This window comes from Trichechus manatus, unplaced genomic scaffold, assembly GCF_000243295.1.
Source record: "Trichechus manatus latirostris isolate Lorelei unplaced genomic scaffold, TriManLat1.0 scaffold00031, whole genome shotgun sequence".
NCBI classification, from domain to species: domain Eukaryota; kingdom Metazoa; phylum Chordata; class Mammalia; order Sirenia; family Trichechidae; genus Trichechus; species Trichechus manatus.
Window position 1 is genome coordinate 19,449,955 of NW_004443967.1, and position 20,699 is coordinate 19,470,653.

The 20,699-nt window shown below is 47.7% G+C and overlaps 1 protein-coding gene across 1 annotated transcript in view; it reads right to left on the bottom strand.

Annotated features, from left to right (window-relative positions):
• Positions 1–20,699, bottom strand: part of EBF3 (EBF transcription factor 3) — a 132,295-nt gene that overhangs the window by 105,682 nt on the left and 5,914 nt on the right. Inside the window, exon 4 of the mRNA XM_004374936.1 lies at positions 19,445–19,455. Coding sequence (XP_004374993.1) covers positions 19,445–19,455 — 11 coding nt within the window. The remainder of the gene's footprint in view (positions 1–19,444; positions 19,456–20,699) is intronic.

A 20,699-nucleotide genomic window follows, 5' to 3' on the forward strand; every position in this document is an offset into this window, starting at 1 on the left:
AGGAGGGCCCATCCAGGGTCACCCACTTCCACCAGGTGGGGCCAGGACATGAGCCCGCCCTGCCCACCATCCGCCCGCCTGTGCTCCTCAGCTTGGACGCGTCCTCCAGACGCACTGGGGTTCTTGGTGACAATGTCGTCGCTGGCTGAGAGCGCAGAGCAGTCAGAGTGGAGGGGCCACCCGAGCACCCCCAGGAGGGGGGCTTGGTGGGGAGGCACGGGAAGGACAGGCCTGGGGAGCAGGCCCGAGTCTGGGGTGGGACTGCTCTAACAACGAGCCCCTAGGGAGCCGCTACCCACTTCCAGTAAGAACTCCTATTCACACAGGTTTCGCCCTGGTTTCCTCTGCGTCTGGAGTGCCACAGGGTTCAATTTACAGGAAGGAATCTGAGTCAAGCCCAGCTCCCCAAGAGCACATGTCCGCAGGGCATGGATGCCCGGGGTACGTGGACTGCTAGGGGGACCTCGGAAAGGAGCCAATGAAAGCTCTGACGTGGGACAGCGCATCTCCAAACCCGCAGGGCCACCTCTGAAGGATCAACATGGGCCCAGCTAGCTCGGGGTAACCTCTGCATGCCCAGCGGGGCTCTTGCCGATAGGGTCGGTGACTTGGGTGCTCAGGGTGCAGAGAGGCTCCGTCTGGTGGGACGGTTTAGCTGGCAGCCAGCTGGAAGACAGAGCATTGGGCAATGGGAGGAGCCCCCACCCTAGGGAGGACTGAGAAGGGACCCCTGAGAATCTAGAGCACCCAGGACTAGCAGCAGCTGCTACCAACAGGTGATGGGAAGAAGAGCAAACAAGGAGACTTGTGTCATCTCCCAGTCTCACGACGCACCTGCCCTACAGCAAGCCGGCTCCTCTACTGCCCCTTGGAGTTCTGTAGGGCCCATCTGTCTGTCTACACACACTGGTTCATGCAAGTAAGCAAGGACCACAGAGGCTCCCAGGAGCCTGCTCTGGCACCTTACAGGGTCCTCAGAAGAAGAAAGACCACTCCTGGAGCCCACCCAGCGATCCTGGGATGTGTCTCTCCCTGTATCCAGGCAGAGGCGCTCTACCTGCCCACTGCCCACCACCAGCCCCTGGGGCCAGCACACTATGGGGGCTGCACGACGGCCGTCCAGGGTCCCCCAAGCCCCACTTCCACTGGCCCATCACCATACATGATGATTCCCAAGGAATTCCCACGGAAAATGCCTCATTCCAGCATCTCTGACATTTTACCCCCAAAAAGGTGAAACATGAAGAATCACCCTTTCATTTCCCTGATTAACATTGCTTTCTCTTACGCAGGCACGTGTACGAATTTTAATAGAATGTATTAGTCAAAATACTGAGAGGGCGCACAAGCTGTCTTCTGCCCTGTGAATCTACATCGTTTACATCATCGGGCTCCATAGCCACACAAACTGTAAGGAGGTCCAGCTTCCCCAGAAAAACCCAGGAAGCACTGTTCTCTGACCTCTAGTGAGCTTTCTATCCAGGTGGCTTCGGGAGCGCTGCCTGGGACCTGCAGGACCTCCTCTAGGAAACAGCTCGTGGCTCTTTCTAGAATGAAAACCAGTGTCTCTTAAAGGTTCGGGGGGAAAAGAGTAAACACTGAAGTGTTTGTGGACAGACCGCACAAGCAGGTCCAAGCAGGCCACTGGGTGCAAGTCACCATCTTCATTGGTGGTCTTTCTAAGAGACAGACACAGTGAGGTGAGGGCGCTCCTGGAAGCCAGGGCCCTGGCCTGTGCACCGAGCAATAAAGACCATGGAACAATGGGAGAGAGAGCAAGGCAACATGTGATCTAGCATCTTCATGGCTCATAAAATCAACCTGGGGAAGGGGAAAAGGGGAGAACTATGGGGTGGAACCAGAAGAACCCCCGGGGGGCCTTCTGGATCCCATCAGTCAGAAGAAGTGGTTTACAGAAGGGACCAGGTGGCATCTGATAATTCAATTATCCCACCTCGATCTTTTCAAAATCTCTTTGAACCTCCGACCTGTCCCAAACAAGGCGTCTTTGTGTCTTTCCTCTTCATACTAAATGCCAAAGCCACTCCATTGCACAAGTAACTCTTGAACCTCAAGGTCATTATATTTCTGAAACAAAAAATCTCACCCCCCAGAAGGCACACGGCACCTGTGTGTAATTCACTTCAGCATAGCAACACAGATGGTCTTGGACAAGCAAGGGTGGAGAAGCAACAAAGCTATCCCACAGCTAACTTCTTCACTTTCCTTCTCTGCCTTCCACTCTTCCCTGCCCCAGCCCACAGGCCTTCCCATCACTTCACCAGTGACAGACAACATACTGACTGGCTAACATTTGAAGACAGTATTCTGATCTAAATCTACATAAACAGCTCTAGACGTCATCAAAAATAAAAACAGCCAACAATCACATTAAAAGTTTTCACCACTATCATATATCGAATTACGGTGTTGATGAAGAATATTGACTATACCATGGACTGCCAACCTGGAGTTAGAAAACCAAAAGGGTTCATCTCACATACTTTGGACACGTCATCAGGAGGGATCCGTCCCTGGAGAAGGACATCATGCTTGGTAAAGTAGAGGATCAGAGAAAAAGAGGAAGACCCCAACGAGATGGACTGACACAGTGGCTACAACAATGGGCTCAAGCATAACAACCATCATGAGGATGCAGCAGGACCGGGCAGTATTTCGATCTGTCGTACACAAGGTCTCTATGAGTTGGAACCAACTGGATGGCACCTAACAACAACAACATGGGCTGCCAAAAGAATGAACAAATCTGTCGTAGAAAAAGTACAGCCAGAATGCTCCTTAGAAGCGAGGATATCGAGACTTTGTCTCACGTACTTTGGACATGTTATCCGGAGGGGCCGGTTCCTGGAGAAAGACATCATGCTTGGTAAAGTAGAGGGTCAGAGAAAAAGAGAAAGACCCTCAACGAGATGGACTGACTCAGTGGCTACAGCAACGGGCTCAAGCATAACAACAACTGTGAGGATGGCGCAGGACTGGGCAGTGTTTCGGTCTGTTGTGCACGGGGTCGCTATGAGTTGGAACCGACTCGCACCTCACAACCACCAGGTGATGTAAGTGAACATTCATTCCCATGAGTTGAGATTCTTACGCTGCAGCCTTCGTTTAAAGATAGGTTCTTGTTTGTTCATTTGCTCTGCTTTTTAGGGTTCTGGGTTTGTTTTTCTGTTTGTTTTTGCCAAATTTGGTGAAATAGTTCAAGAGAAACTCAGATGAGAGCCGGCCAATGTTGCTGTGATATTTACACTTAGTACTAAAGACATCTATGATATTGTCATTTTGCACCTCTTCAGTTCTCCACAGAGCTTAATCAGATACAAGCCCCTTTCAGCACTTCCCATTGGGAAGTGGAATCAGAATTCCTACACGGAAGCAGAGATCCTAGAGTGTCAACGGTGAATTTCTGTCGCATGCATGCTGATATTACACTATGTCAGAATTATTTTACAGGCCAAGAAAATGGCGCCCACTTTATAGCTGCACTCATAAGCAATATTGTAAAATACAGTCAAGTGCCACATAACGTCCGTTCAGGCAACGTCCGACTGCATATACGTCCGTGGTCCCACAAGGTTATAATAAAGTTCAGAAATCTCGATCGGAGGACAGCACGTAGCAGACTTAACTGGATGTAGCGAACGCGACAGCGTCCTGTGTTGTATTTAACCCAAATGTTAATCAAATAGGCTTTACAGCAGCCCATTCTTTAAGTACGAGTGGTCCGTAAGTCTGATGTAACTAGGGGACTGCCTCTACATTTTAAGGGGTTCACAAGATGTCGAAATCACATAACGCCCTATTTCACAGAACGTATCGTGGATGTTAAGCAACGCGTGGCTGTACAGCATTCTTATGACAATGATTGCACCTCTGGCCCTGGACTGCCCCCTGGCCGGCACCCTCATTTAGAGCTGTATCATTCATAATGGCTCCCCTTTTAGTAGGGATGTTCTCAGCTGGTCTCGTTTCTGAGCACAAAACTCTGAAGATCCACCAGTCCAACACATCATAGCAGTGCAAGTGTGCAGATACATTCGTTCATCAGACCCAGTGTGGAGACTTGTGGCTGCGTATCACCAACTACCCACACACTCCCTCCTCCACCGCCAGACTCCCAGGCCGCTGTGTGCACTGGTGGAATGGCATGCACACACCCCCAACTACATGCTCACGCATAGCCATCACCTCCTCCTGGTCTCTCTCAGACCCTACCCTGCAAGGATGCTGTCACAAAACCCTCTCACATCTCTAGGAAGCCAGGAGAGAAGGGGCTTGCCCAGGTCACACTAAAAGTTCAAACTCAGAGTCCTCCAGGTCCCCAGAGTGAGCTCTCTGGGCTTCCTGGGGCTGTTCAGGGCAGGGTCCTGAGCGCCCACCATAGTGCCTGGTACAGAAGGGTGAATGAATGGATGGACCCTGACAACCTGGGTTCAAACCCCAGCTGCATCCCTTCCCAGCTGGGCGACCTCAGACAAGCATCTTTGCTTCCCAAAATCAGGAGTATTTATAGTGTTATAGTGTGACTGGGGCTGTTGGAGCCTGCAACAAGCCATATTTTGTGAAGAGACCTGAAGAGACCAGCATTTTGTAAGCACTTAATAGATGATGGCTACTGGTATTGTCGTTTCTGTGGTTGTCATCGTTTACTATGATGGAGTTGCCAGTGCATGGGCTGCTGCCCCCACAGCCCTCGGAAGTGGTGCAGGCATGGGGAGGAGTGGGAGAGACGGCCTCACCCTCCTGCTCACGCCCCAGAGGGTCTCACGGCCCCCTTCCCACCCAAGCGGTGGCTCAGAAGGCTGCAGTGGAGCCAGAGGGACTTGGGGCACACAAATGTAGGATGTAGGAGGTGTCCCCCAATTCCAGAAACCCATCACTGTAACTGACTTTGATGCCCAACACTTGTTCCTCCCCAGCCAGAGGTGGCCCCCCTACAGGCCACATTAACCAGGCCTGGATGGCATTACTGGGGGGTGTGGCTCCTCCCACTCGGGGGAACTTAGGATTTCCCAGGTCACAGGAACAAGTCAGAGGAAGAACAGGTGTTCCCTGGAACCTCCCAGAAACATGGTAACGAAGCCTAGAAAAATGCAGATTTTTTTAAAAACTAGGAAAGTAAAACATCCTACCTCAGTACATGGAGCCCTGGTGGTGAATGTTTAAGAGCTCAGGCTGCTAACCAAAAGTTCAGCAGTTCGAATCCACTAGCTGCTCCTCGGAAACCCTATGGGGCAGTTCTACTCTGTCCTATAGGGTTGCTATGAGTTGGAATCGACTTGATGGCAAGGGGTTTGGTTTTTTGGGTTTCAATAGGTAGGGTGGTATAAGTAACCTCTCAGTCCATACTGTTGGCAGGCCTCCATTTGAAGGGATGGAAAGTACCCGTGCCTGGCTTAGCAAGACTTAGCAAGAAGATCAACTTACGAGAGAGATGACGCTGATTTGTGTCAGGTTAGAGCTCCAGTCCTGGCCTCGTGGGCATCGGAGGTAAGGACACGGACTCCTGTCCTACCTCAGTCTCCCAACTGGAGCTGCCAAGTGCCGATGCCCAGAGAGGGAGTCCCACTGCCTTCCTGAGGCCCAGTCCTGCTTCTAGGACCCGGGCAGAGCTCAAGCATAGAAAGGAGGTGTGGGCGAAGGAGCTGCAGGGCCACAGCCTCAGAGGCCCTCGGGATGCAGAGTGGAAACGGGCCCCAGGGGCCTCAAAGCAGGAGCGGGGGCCTTCCAAGCTGAGATGTATGGCAACTCCAATGGTGTGGCCTCCAGCGGTTGAGGAGGATCGAGGAAAGGGGCAAGATGGACGAGCAGGGCTCGACTCCAGCAGGCTCAGACGGAGGAAGGGGCCACGGAAATCCTTCAAGGTGTTTGGTCCAGGCAACAGGGTCAGCCTGCCCTTCTGGAAGGACACCTGTTAGTGGTGTGTTATGAGGGGACAGGACTGGTGTGGAGGCACCAGCAAGGGGCTCACAGACACCAAAACTACAGTGGCAAGACAGCTAGGTCATCCCCGGGGCCAAGTGAACCCCGGGCCAAGTGGACCCCAATCCAATCCATCCAACCACGAAGCAGGGAGCAAAAGGGGCTAACCGAGGCAGACACTCAAGGACCAGGCATCACTTAGGGAGGAGGGCAGCAGGTCCAGGCTGTCGGCCCCTGTGGCCCACCAACCGTGAGAGAAGCCACTCTGATGTCATGAAGCCAGCCTGGTCAGACCCACTCAGGCCACTCAGCCTCCCTGGGCCTTGGCCTGCCATGTATGGTACGTAACGCACAGCTGTTTTTCATTTACAACAACTTTTAGAAGACAAAAATTGTGGCTGTATTTTCGGGATGTGTGTCATTTGCAGATTTGGAGGAATTTCAGAACATCTCTGGTGGGGAAAAGACCAGCTCAGCGGTCTAGGACTGTCCTTAGCCTCAAGTATCTCTTTCCCAGAGTCCCTGGGTGCAAACAGTTAACATGCTTGGCTACTAACCAAAAGGTCAGAAATTCAAGTCCACCCAGAGATGCCTTGGAAGAAAGGCTTGGCTATCTACTTCCAAAAAATCAGCCATTGAAAACCCTGTGGAGCACAGTCTACTCCGACACACGTGGGGTTGCCATGGTTACTGGTTACCTCCTTCCCAGACATCATTATAAGATGCACTGACAAGAGTCACCAAAAATAACCCAAACCAAACACAGTATTTAATACTGACTTTGGGGGGACATGACTTAGGTAAACGCCAACCAAAATGAAAACAAATCAAGCCTTGTACACCAATGTTCACGGCAGCATTATACACAACAGCCAAAAGGTGGAAACAACCTAAGTGCCTAAATAACAGATAAACAAAATGTGGTCCATCCATACAATGGAACAGTATTCAACCATAGAGAGCAATGAAGTGCTGATAAATGCTATGACGTGGATGAACCCCGAAAACCCTAGGCTGAGTGAAATCAACCACACACAAAAGGGTCGAATACTGCACGGCACCACTTAGAGGAGATACCTGGAACAGGCAAGTACGTAGGGGCAGAAAGTAGACGGGTGGTTGCTGTGGGCTGGGGGGAGGAGCCAATGAGAAGTTGTTGCTTAATGAGCACAGAGTTTCTGTTTGGGGTGATTAAAACGTTTAGGAAATAAACAGTGGTGATGGTTGCAAAAAAAAAAAAAAAGAAGAAGAATTTGTACTGAGAATAAAGCAAGTTAAAACATGGTGTGAAAATCAAGCCAGTGCTACATCCACCTTCCCAGAGCTCCAACCACTGTTCGCTTGAAAGAAAGTCCCAAAAGCTTAGGGACAGCTACAGGGCGGCACAGCACACTGGAACCGCCAGGTTTAACTTGCCCAGCAAAGCAGATAATTCAGGCCCCAGAGGAGATTTGGGGAAATTGGGGTCTACCTCACCGAGACAAGGAGCATTCGAGAAGAGGCATCACGGCTTTGTAAAGCGTGTAATGATCACACTTATTTCTTCTGAATAACGCCTGCCTGTGTGTGAATCAGGTGACTACATTTGAATAGCTCACTGTTAAGATCTTATTTTCAAACGGGATAGATTGAAAGGTGTATCAAATATTTACAACTGATTTTACAAGACCAAAACAGACACTCCTCCCCTAAAATTTTACACTGGGGAGGTGGGGGGACGAAGTTTTCTGCGCAGAACGCTCAGGGACAGGTGCTTGTTTTGGAACGGGTCCTGGGTCTTCTTAGACGCCAGACCACACACTGACATTAATTCAGTGGACCTCGAGTAAGATCCATGCTCATTTAAAGCATTTACTTTTTTACAGCGTACTAATGAACGTCTTCCTCTGGATTCTAAAAGCAAGGAGGCGGGGATGACAGATTTCTGTCCTCTGTTCTAAACAGCTCTGCCTGCATGATGGAAAGTGACTGGTACCCTCCACTTGCTGCTAAAAAGCCAACAATTTCTTCTGCACAAACAAGGGCAGTCAGGCCACTGAGCGCTGGCAGGCAAATCTTCATTATGGCCATGTTTGACCCGGCATTTCCAGTTGGGAGGGATTCCAGTGGCTTTCCACAGACAAATAAACAGCAAATACTTACAGGGGACAGTCTTGTAGAACTGATTCCTTAATCAACAGCTGAAGAAGCAAATTGGATTTGCCCTATCACCAAAAAAAAAAATTAATTCCAGATTGTCTTTATTGTCTTAAGTACAAGAAGGTTGTGTTATAGGCTTGGCTGGCTAATTTCATTTTAAAAGTATCTCTAAAATTTGACATCCCTAGGGATTTGTGGGTTTCTCCGTCATTATATAACCGTAAACTTCTGGATGTTAGAGATTGGATAATTCCTTTCAGCTGGACCTGGCCTCCCAAACACCTGGATGCTAAGGGTGAGCCCGATCCACTGCCAGGAGTTACGAGCCGGGCTTGGGAACAAGACAATCTCCAAGGGTGCAGAGCGGAAGTTATCGTTTGCAAGACTTCTCTTCCTTACTTTCCTTAATGCCTGCCTTCCACCTCTGGTATTCACTAAAATAATTGTTAGGATCTTTGTACAGGTTGCATCTATACTAGCGAATGAAAACACAAACAGAATCTCCTTAAGGCTCTGGGGTTTGATGCTGTTCAGCCGTTTTTCAGTGCTGAGCTCTTTGGAACTGTATGTTCCTGCAGCCCTATGGGTGGAAGCCGGCCTTCACGCACAGGACGGGCCAGTGCCAGCAGAGCCCCAGCCGACACCGTCAAACGCTCCCTAAAACCAGCAGCGTGTGAGGCGCAACGGGTATCTCTCTGGGTCAAAGATTCCCCTCGACTTTCCCGCCCCGTGTGTCATTTCTGAGGTGATTAACATCTCATCTCTGGAATTGTGTTATTATCACCTTTGTATTTTAATCCATTTTTTACACTGTGGGAAAAGAAAAATACCACTCTCCCTGTAATGAAGTTATTCCTGTAAAATCCTAAATAAAATGAGAATTTTATTAAAGATATTTATCTTACCCAACAAGAATAAAATCAATCCGCACTGCCAGTCTGGCGTCCAGTTACAATAACAGTAAAATAGATTGTTTACTGGCAGGCGGTGCTATCTCTCTCCCTCGATTGGTCAGTGAGAAGGAACAGCCCGCTGCCCTTCCCGCCAAACACGGGCCTGGCGGCTGGACATGGGGGAGAGCGTTTTTATTGTTAATCAATGCCAATCAATTCTGAGCCTTGATGTTAAATAGGGATCAATACTAGTGGGCTGCAGATGAGATCTGATTTCAATCGGTGAGCAAAGCCTGCAGAAGTTTTTAATCATAAGGTAAATCAAGACCTGGAACATAAGTCAGATGAATCAATACAGGCTGTGCAGGACCTCTTTGCCACTGAACCAGCACAAGGAAATTTCTGTCATACTTCCTTATCACTCTTCGGGCACGCTGAAGGCAGCGTTTGGGGAATGTTTTCGTGGTGGAGGCCCGAGTGTGCCTCACGCCGCACAGCGAATCCTCACTGTAACTGCAGCCTGCTGGTCCACCGAGTATCGTTATACGTAGGCCCCATGAATCTCATTTTATGCGATTAAGATCCATAAAAATTCAATAGCTTATCTTCTGCAATTCACATTTTACCTGGTGAAATATCATAAGAATTTCATTATCTTTGCAGCTGTTGCCTAGGATCAAGGAAAGGTTATTATCCTCTTCGAAAACACTATAGAATATGTACGAAAATGTCAGGAGAACTGGGCATTTAAAGCTTGATTCTTTAAAAGAAAAACACCGTCTGAAGTTTAGAATAAACTGTACTTGACATTTATGTACCATGATGCATTTCTTGGTAAACTGATTTTGCAAGGAACTTCTTTGATTTCGACTCTGTGACTGGATTGTAAAAGGAAAGGGGAAATGGGGAGGGGCTGGGGGAGGGTTGGGAGGGAGGTGGGGCAAGAGGGAGGATAAAGGGGAGGGGGGAGGAAGAAAGCGGGGGGAGGAATGTCAACCCAAAACCCAAGCTCCTCTCCCCACTTCAGCCTGTATAGGATTTCTTAACCTTCCAGATAACCATCCTAGGAAGATAAGTCCAGAGAACTCTAACCAACTGCTATGGTTTAATCCTATGGATCACTCAGGCCCGTTTAAAGCATTTCAAGAAAAATGGCCAGTGGAAAGAAGGTGATTGATCAGAGAGCTCGGTAAATCAGGCGGATTCGGCACAGTCCTCCGGCCGCCACTTCCCGGGTTCCATCTACGATGATAAATTAGCATTAGATGGAACCTAATGAGTTTACTAAACATTTGGGATTTGTGCTAATAAACTAGCCGGCTGTGAACTCGCAGAAACGATGAGCAATCCCGGCGCTCCTTCTTATCTCTGGAACATGACAGGTAAACCACGCTCCCAATCTGCGATCCATTCATCATCCGACACCATTGTACATTCTTCGCAAAAAGATAATTACTGCTTCCCGGGATCACAACACTCATATTTCCTTGGAATTGCAGGTCTTGAAAGCAAGACTGTCACCACTTCCTTCGAGCCCCACTATACAGCTCTATTTATGATCATTATTTTCGCCTAAACAAGCCCTTTTCCTCCACTTGATAACGAAACCTGCTATGATGAGAAGGGAACAGTTAAGATATTGTTTCCTCGGCGGAGTGCTTTGACGTTCAGTGGAGGCTGGTGACAAATATTTTATTCAGGGCATTAGCAAAAGTTTCCACTCGTTAGAAGACAGCGCTGCCATTTCCTTCCAAAAAAAAATTATAATTATAATCCTGTTCCTGACTCCGCTGTGTTAAAAGCAGAAAACGAGCAAGAGTAAAGCAAGAAATGTAACAGAGAATAAATCAAAACATGATTCAAAAGAGTGGAGCCGTTTAGAAATCAAATGTTCCTGGTCTCCCTGCCTTGGCGTTTGCAGATTCTCAGCCTGCCCTGACACGGATCTGCCCAGCCGACTGGTCAACTCTGTTTGACCCTCAGCACACGCAATAAATTACCATAACACACAACTCCGAAACAATGGAAATTAGTTACTGCTCACGGTCTAATAAATGGGAACAAATGTGTTTGGGGCTGGAATGGGGTTCTGGATGCTGTAATTGCTGGGGATAATTATAATGGGGTCTTAGGAAACATGACAAATACTCCTCACCCAGTAAATACACTTTCGACCACAGGACTTGGAACAGCCACATCATTATTTTTTTCGTAAAGTTAAAATGTACTTAGATGCCTCACTTTATTCAAGATCACGTACAAAAGAATTTGTATTTAAATTTAAAAAACTATAAAGTATATTCATGCATCATATTATTCTGAACCAAGGCAAGTTTATTTTTATTTTAATGCTTTTTCTAGAGTGTGGTTGGCATGCTGTACCCTGTAACGGGCAACATGTCCAACACAAAAGCTTTGGTGACCAAGAGGAACGAGAGAGCAAGGCATCTGCTGGGACGAGGCGGAGAGCAGGGTCCATTTGAGTCGCACAGAGGCATACCTATGGATGGGGCCGTGCAGTTTATTAACTTGCATAACTCATTTATTTGTTGAAAGTAATGGTCTTTGGGGAAAGCGTTGTTATATTTAGAACCTGCTTGTCAAATTTAATAAATGACAGTTATTGCCATTTTTTCCCCAGAAAGCACTTTCCCAGACCCTCCCCACCTTTCCCTGGGGCCCGCGCCGGCCAAGGACCAACGGTCAGCCCGCGTCTCCATAACTGATGGCTGCTGCCCACTGGCCAGATCCGGCCGGTGACCTCGGACAGTGGGGACGAGCACCAGCTCCCATCCAATCCCCCACGTGTGTCCTGACCCAATCTTCCTATGTCAGAGGACAAATTGCTTCATTCAGAAAATGGAAATGGATGGGGAGGCTCCCCAAGCAGCGATTCCAATCACCAAGTCTCAGCAAAGGGGCACCAGAAGGGGGGCCACGCGGGGACCAGCCCATCCCCGCACACTGAGCCGATTTACAAACACTTCCTAACGCGAAACAAATGCTGTGGGTGTGAATTCATACTTCACCATAAAACCCCTTGCCTGACTCGGCCTCGTATTAAAAACCACATATAACTCTCAGCAGGTTTTACGTTCTGTTTTACTGTCAGCAATGGCTAAAGCTGGCCCAGCGTTTTGTTTGGCAATTAGGAAAATTTGTAGTTTAATTTATTAAACCAAAAAAGCCAACAGCTACCCTGAATGCAAAATTCCTTCCATGTTTATGCCAGGGCGAGGTATATTTGCCTTCCAGGTAATTTAATCTTTCTCCTTTTACAGCCTGTGCTATTTAAGTATGCCAAAGTAGTATTATTTAGGAAATAAATGTACGATGATACATCAAATCGTACTGCTTAAATAAATTCTTAGAAAAAGGTTAGGATGTTTTCATTTCTCTGCAAAGGAGCCAACTGCTCTAAAGGAAGAAAAAACCGATACGGTAGGACACGTAAACTTGCAGAAGCCACGAGGGCCCCAGCCTGCATGCAGACACCTAAACATGTGCGCTGATAAGCACAGGAGTGAAGGCGTTTACCAGGAAAACGCCAAGACAGTAAAAGAAAGAAAAAACATCACCCAGAAACCTTTAAGGAGAAAAAACCGGAAATTTAAGTTCTGTCCTACAGGGTCGCTAGGAGTCGGAACCGACTCCACGGCAATCGGCTTTTTTGGTTATTAGCAGAACACCTTTGGATCTACATCAAAATGCGGGGGAAGAAAAGGCCAAGTGAGGGGCCCTGAAGTCCCCACTGTGGTCACTGGGTCGCTGGCACCCGTTGGCTTCTCCCATTCTTCCCCCTCCTTAGACGCCATCTACCAAGCGGTAGGTGGTTCTGGACCAGGGCACTCTGGAAAGCCCATCACTCTGAAATGTGGCTCCTAACAGCCACACCCCTAAATCTGAAGGTCTTAGAAGACTCAGCAGCATCTGAGGAGGAGTCTTTCTCCAATGAGAATTGGGGGGCACCCCTGGCCCCACACCCCAACACCAGAGACCAAGCCTGCTTTGCCAGGCGGTGTTTGAAATGAAAGGCGTCCCCCTCCTCTGCTGTGCTTAGGGAACTACCCCAAAAGGCAGGACTTTTTTCGGGGGGGCTCCCTAAAGGCGCCTCCTGACCGCCCCACGTGGGCACCTCGGCAGGCCACTGCTGCGCTGTAATCGAATCCCACACTTGTGCTACATATGTCACCTTCAGGCGGCCCAGACCTGTGCTCAGCAACCCTGTAACACCCAGGTCGGCCACCTTGCACAATCTTTCCATGTCAATGAAAACTTACATAAAAGGGGAGGCCGCCGTTTTGTATGAAACCATTGTTGGAATTGCTACTCAGACGGCTGGCCTCAGGAGTCAGGGCTGATGGCACCCCCTCTGTAAATTCCTCATCACGAGGTCAAGCACGCCGAAGGCGGGGAGCGCCGCCAAAGTTCTGTTGTGTTTGGGGTTTTCTAGCATGGCACCCTGCCCTACTGCTCTCTGGGAAGAAGAGGGACGGGGACGGGGGAGGAGGGAGGGTGGGCGGGCGGAGGGAGGCAGGGGCGGCGGCTGGAGCTGCCTGTCTGGGCTCGGCCGCCTCCCCAGATGTGCGAGCAGAGACACTCTGGAGCCGACCCCTTCCGTTAGCAGGGCCTGGGCTCCGGGTCCTGCGAGCCCCTGCCTTTCCTCACATGTTAAACTCATTTCCTAGTGGATGATGGGGAAACCCAGCGCTACCCTCTCTGCTGTTTTCAGATGCTGTGGCGGCCAGACCCGCTCCTGCTGGCCGGCATGAACACTGAGGGTTTTCCAGCTGAGAACTTCAGGGGAGGTGCTGCAGAGGGGTATTTTGTGCTGGTTTTGTTTCTCAAGAGCAGGGAAAAGGAGTGATTCAAGAACAACGAACAGACTTTCCCTCGCCTACCCATTACAAACGGGGCCAAAAACTGCAAATTTAGAGCATTTATATTTCGGCCCATATGACTGGCCGTTTTTTGAAAAATAGTTCTAAAAGCCGTTTTCTCAAGCTTCAACAGTTTAATGAACACCACTTACCCCGAAGTCTAAGATGCTTATAATATACAACAACAAAAAATAAAAAACCCTTAACCCATACAATTCCTCTGCTTATTTTTCTATATCACAACCATATTTTTATTTTAAAGCATTAATAATACCAACATAATGTCTCATTACAGAGCGTTTTGACCACAAACGTTTTTTGGGAGATTTGCTACTAAGATAAACATACAAGAAAGGCTTGTGTTCTGGGAGCCGGGTGAGTGAATGGTTTTCATTTCTCCGAGTGCAAGCTCTGGAAGCTTTGCCAACTGCAGGTTAAGCTCCTGAGTTTTCACTTCCTGTACCTCTGCTTGTCAATCACTTCCTGGCATCTGCTTCGACAATTTCCACCATTAGAGCCCGGAATTTTTATCTCCTCTAACATGTCTCCCATTGCCACTGTGAGTTTGAATTCTGATAAATTATTCACCATCTTTGAAAAGTAACCGAAAATTACAACATCAGTGTGACCCACCGCAGGCCTGCTCTCCCCTGCTTTGCCTCCTAAACGCCCTGACAAGGCCAGCTTCGCCTGTTTTCCTCGGCGGGCGGCGTCACTGCAAGGCCCCGGCCAGCGCCAATTATCTCCTGGTGCACAGAGAGTAATTATTTGCTTCCTGTAAGCATGCGTAACAGAACCCCGAGTTTGGAAGGTTTTCCATAAGGTAATCCAATTCATCCAAGGCATCCTAACACAATTACAGGCACTGGCAATATCTTTGCTTTTCACCTGATAAGGCTGCCGCAGAGGGGGCATGGATTGTGTCCACATACCTCCCGGAGTATAGCTTCTGACAGCCCTGCTCCCAGCCCCTCCCCTCCGCCCCTCTGCATTTTCATACTCCAGGCAGCGGGGCTGCAGCACAGTGAGCTGCTGGGAAGGAGCCTGTGCACAGCAGCTCTGGACGGCCGGCTCCCTTGCACAAGCAAACGAGCATCAGAGTTGTTTAAGAGCGTTGTTGCGGAAGTCATTGCTGGTGTGTGGCTCCTTTCAAAACCCGGACTTCAACTGGCCTGGTCCCCGAGTCCTCACCCAGGCCAGGAGGTCATAAATCTCTGCAGGCCTCCGTAGGAGCCACTGTGTTCCCTCGGCCTAGACCAGAGCTGGGCGTGGGGCCTGGAGGTGGGTGCACCATGCTGCCCTCCCCCAGCCCCGCAGGCAAGGCAGGCGACCGCGGGAACCATGGCGTCCTGTGCTGGACACACACACACAGATTGAGCGTGTGATGTAAGCTGCATGATCTCAGTGGTTTGGGGGAGGGAAAAAACACAGGACGTGGAGCCTGTGTCTTATGTCCCTCTATGTAATACCTGAAAGCATTTCATTGTTCCTCAACAACACAGCTCGTCCTTCTCTGTTGATTATCAGAAGTTTTCCGAAAATATTGTAAAGGATGAACGAGCAAACTGAACTTTTTGCCTCTCCCCACCGGCGTGCCAGCGAATAAAACCGTCATTCACACCTGAACCCGAAAAGCCAGATTGCTCTGTGCCAGCCAGAACCAGACCCTTTGTCGCGCGGCTTCATCGAAAGTGCACTTCAGTATCGCCACACTGCGAGCCATTACTTTCCCTCCGCTCCAGCCCCCGTGTATGAAAACACAGCTTGAACTAAGCAGTGTCTCCAAAGGCACAACCGAGGCCAGGAGGAGGACTCGGGGAGCAGGACGCCTGCTGGATGATAATTATATTCACATCTTTAAGGAAACTGGGAAGGAAAAATTAACACCAAACTATACTGTTTTCACTGCACTACGCAGATGAAATGACAAGTTGTCATTTAAGAAGTTAATAAACAGTCTCCGTTTTGCAGGTTATCCAAATGCTACTGAATAGAAAACCTTGGATCCCTAAATGATGTGTAATTAAAATTATTTTTAAAATCCTCCTTGACAGGCCCTGGCTTAGCCAAAATGTAAATGGCATTAAAGAAGACAATGAATTTAATTTTATTTAATGTCCCTTTTTGCAGATCCTCATTTACATAGCATTTTTAACAAAAGCGTTGACCTTATAAATGCTGGCATTTGTACAGCTTCTGCGGAGTTGGATTTAATCACGCTCTCGCAAAGCCGTGAGGGAGGAAGCTCTGAGTTCTCTGGTTGGAGATGGAGTAGGAATAAAAACATTGGGACTGGTCAAATGTTTATCCTCCCTGCTTCAGAAAACAACCTGACAAGAAGATGTAAGGGACTGGGGAATAAGCCGGTGCTGTTTGTAAGGCTTGGTAATAATCATACATAATCGTTTGGAAATATAGCTAATAAAAAATATAATGAGTGTTCAGCAAAATCGGCATTAGGCCCAAATTACATGATATTAATACTTGAACAGGTGCAGAAAGGCGCTTTAAATGAGGTAAATGAATAAAATGTCCCAAAGCACAACTGTGTGTGCTGACAAAAAGTCAATCCCATGAATAATTCAGCGAGCAGGATTGCCAGCAAAGGTCGGCTCTCTTTGACCTTTGTGACAGGAAGTGAAAAGAAACACTGTTGACTAAAAAAAAAAAAAAAAGGAAGAAAATCTCCAATCAGTCCCGGGCTCCGTGGGCTCTGCAATCACTTTAAAGGTGTAAACTTAAAACGTGTAAATGAATCCAAGTGACGCTTTGGAGGGTCTGGGGGGAGCTCAGAGTTAAAATTGTTGGTAGTTGGCTCGTCTGACCAAACACAATGCGAAATGGCAGACAATGAGAGGTTAAGTAAATAATATTTTTCTACAACCCACTGTCAGTTATGTATGAAAATCTGAGGTCAGCCGAAAAGTATTTTGAGAGCCCACAGGGTTGAAATTTTGTAACAGCTGTTAAATATGACAAAACTTCCCTCCCCGCCCCCCCCCCAAACTAAAGCTATTCCAAACTCTGTATGAAAGAAAATGGAATAAACAGATGTCTGGCTTCCAGACAGGAAAGTAGGACACACTTGGAATGGTAAGTCTCCCAAACTCTATAGACTAACGCCAGATCTACTGGGGAGGGGTACAGCCTGCTGCAGAGATGCCAGCGAGCAGGACGCCCGAGATGGTGCCATCTGGAACCGCCCCGCCAAGCACGCTCCCAAAGCTGCACGCAGCCCACCGCAGGCAGCTGCAGTCTGCCCGGACGGTCCCCTCGCCCTACTCACGCCGCCTCCACCACCCATCCTCTCCCTTTGCAACAGTTGGACCTGCACCCTCGAGTCCACTCGGGCTGAGCCAAGCAAGGGGGTGTCGGGGAAGCACCTCACTGGGAACATCCAGAGGTCCCACTGAGCCAGACTGGGATGGCACAAGGGACGGGTGGAGCCGAAGTGTGGTTTTGGTTTAGCAGCTTCACCGACATCCTGTAATCACTTACAGCCCTTGGAATGTACGGGTGAAACAGGAGAGATTTATCTGTTCATAGTTGGGATATGTGGACAATGGGTGTTCCTAATGAAGACCATCTGCTTTTGTGTTTTCCCAGAAAACATTATTCCACTAGCGAAAATGATACTCCCACCCTTAAGGACAAAACCATGAAAATGTGCGTACATATACATACACACATACACACACATGTGCAGTTACGTGTATATGCATGTGCACGCACATGTATGTCTATCGTGTGCACGTCTGTACACGCATACACGTGTGTGTACATATGTGTGCTATGTACACGTGTGTAAATAGACATATGTGTGAGGTGTGCACACATACATATGCACAGATACATGCATGTGTGCGTGCACACGCATATACACACATTGCATGCGTGTGCGTTCACACACATACACATATGTACATGTGTGTGCGTGCACACGTACACACATACATACACATACGTACCAAATCAAAAGCCAAACCCATTGCCATCAAGTTGATTCTGACTCAGAGCAACCCCACAGGACAGAGTAGAACTGCCCCACAGGGTTTCCAAGGCTGAAATCTTGACAGAAACAGTCTGCCACATCTTCCTCCCATGGAGCGGCTGGCGGGTTTAAACCACGGACCTTTCGGTTAGCAGTCGGGTGCTTAACCACTGTGACCCCAGGGCTCATACGCATACATACACACGTATATCTATGCGAGTGTGCACGAGTATATGCACGTGCCTTTTCCTGCCTTCTGCTGGCTCCCTGCAGGTCAGAACAATTTACCACAGACACTTTCTCCTGAAGCGTCTCTTTACTGACCGCGCCTTCTACTTCCCAAGGCTGTTTCTCCTTTCCTCATGAGCTGTTATTTTAAATACGCTGTAGTATAATTATATTCACGGACCTATAAAAGATGGTTTCTCCAGCAATGTTTTACGAGGGAAAAGAAAGAGTTCACGTAAGTGAAACCTTCACAATAAATTATAAGGGTGCTCTAATGCAGGCACCCTGACTTTCCCCCTTTTTTGCTCTGAAGGATCTTCCGTGTTGCTCCTAAGTATTCAATGCTGCTGGAAGATAACTAAACTAAACTGGGTAATTAATTGATTCGGAGCGTCAGAGTCTATAGAATGTGATTACCCCGGCTCCCTTCTCTGCTCTCATAACACAGAGCAGCGTCACGACCTGCCGGAAGAGGCGCGGACTGGGCACGCAGAAACCGACCCATCGATCTCAATTCAGGTTGGAACTATTGGTTTATATCCTCAGGACAAACATGCCTTATCTGGTCAAAACCTGCTAAACGCATCCAAAGGCCAAAAGGAGCCAGCGAAGCACACTGTATATAATTCTTTCTTAAGCCAACTAACCAAGTAATGGCACGGCTGACGAGAACCTGGAAACTGACTCGCCAATTTGATGGGATGTTTTATTCTGCAATACTCGAGAGGAAACTCCGGCTAGAAACTCCACGTAAGCAACTAATTTTAGGTGGTAACACACATCCCACACAAACGATCGTTCTCAGGAAATTGAAACACATCTCAATTGTGAAAGACTGCCTCACTCCAAAGACATTCTCCTCCTAGAGGTCTCTGTCTTTCTCCGGGTAACACAACTTGCCCTAATGAACACTAAATGCTTTCTCTTTTCCCCCAGAAATATGCCTTCAACTGGAGATAGTGCCGAAACTGCAGTCATTTCACAGGGGTTTACAGCAGGCAGCAAAATGCTAATACTATTTTGTCATCCCAAGTGATGCTGAAAATGTACATTCTATTTGTCATTACATAAAGCTATCCTTACCTTAAAATCCCTAACATGGAAGGTGATTAAAATTCCTATAAAATTGTCAGAGCTTTGAATTTAGAAGCAGAGCAGATTTTCCATCAATAATTAAGACCTGCAAAGCATTTATGCCAGGCATAAATGGAGCTTCCATCCTCCTTATTCAAATAAACATGGTAAACCCCTTAACCAAATGTTTTACGTTTCCCCTCCTCTCATGCTTCTAGAATATCAAACGCTAACACACTTCTCTTAGGTGGTAGAAGTCTAAGTGATCTGCGGCACACATTTTAATTAATCAAATATACGACAGCATTCACTCAAAGACAAATTAAAGAGTGCATTTCTGCATATCTGGGGAAAATATTTCCCATCGTGCGATTTAAAAAATGGGAGTATCAAAAGTTATTCAGTATCGACAGCCAACAAACAATTGGATGTTACACAAATCCAAAGTGATTCGGAAGAGAAAACAAAGCCTCTAACATGTAAGTCGAACCAATACTGCTTCTTCGTTATTGTGACACGATACACCTCAAGATTTAAAAATAAGACATCCTTTCAAATTCATAAATATCACAAACTGAAGACAACTCAAGAAAGACGGTCACAATTTTACATGAAGAGCCAACATGTGCTGCATCTGACGTTCAGACAAGGTTCCAATAGCCGCGCACACACTCTGAGCCAATCAAAAACTAAAATAAATCCGGTTACAAGACAACAATCCAAAGCTGTGTGATTTCCACAGCCACCACACTAAAGACAAATATAATTATATTGATTTTTGTAGTTTGAGTTCTATAAAGTGTTGAACCTGTTCTCAATTGCCTGAGTGACAGCCACAACTGGTCAACCCTATTTGATTACTAATAAGAGAGCTGCGCCTTCTGTCAGATACCGAACATTCTCCACTAAGCAAACAGCTATTCCAGCTCGTCAAACATTAGCATTGCTCTCCACTGGTGGTGCGTATTTCTTTAGGCTTAACTCATGGACTTTTCCGGGTTTAATTTTTCAGACACTGGACAGCAAAGTTCATGATCAAAAGATAACTTTGTAATGAAAGCTGCTGAAATTCAACCCCTCTTCAAAACAGTCTAAACCTCTGCTTCACAAAACTGGTGTCATGTGTACACGTCTAGCATTTATTCGATTTGGGGACCAATTTCAAAATCTGCAGTCAATCACACACTGGGCCTTTCGCTGCTTCCCATTGTTTGGAAGAAAGAAATCCTCCTTTCCCCCAGGTCACCAAAACCCAGTGGTTTCGGTGAGGGTTCAAGAAGGAGGGTGGTGGTGTTCTTGTTTCAACCAACGCAATGCCAAACGAACATTAGCACTATCAGGACTAAGGATAAGTATCTTAAAATGATGCAACCTGGCCCAAGGAATATGATAAATAGCAAGATCAAAAGCAGCAAACGTAAAGAATGTATACAGCTCATCTAGTTATGGAAATTAACGTTGGAAAATGTAACCAGCATGTGTAATTAGTTTCAATTATAACAACTTTGGTTTGCTAGTTACGTATTTGCTACTTGACATAAAACGACAGCCACA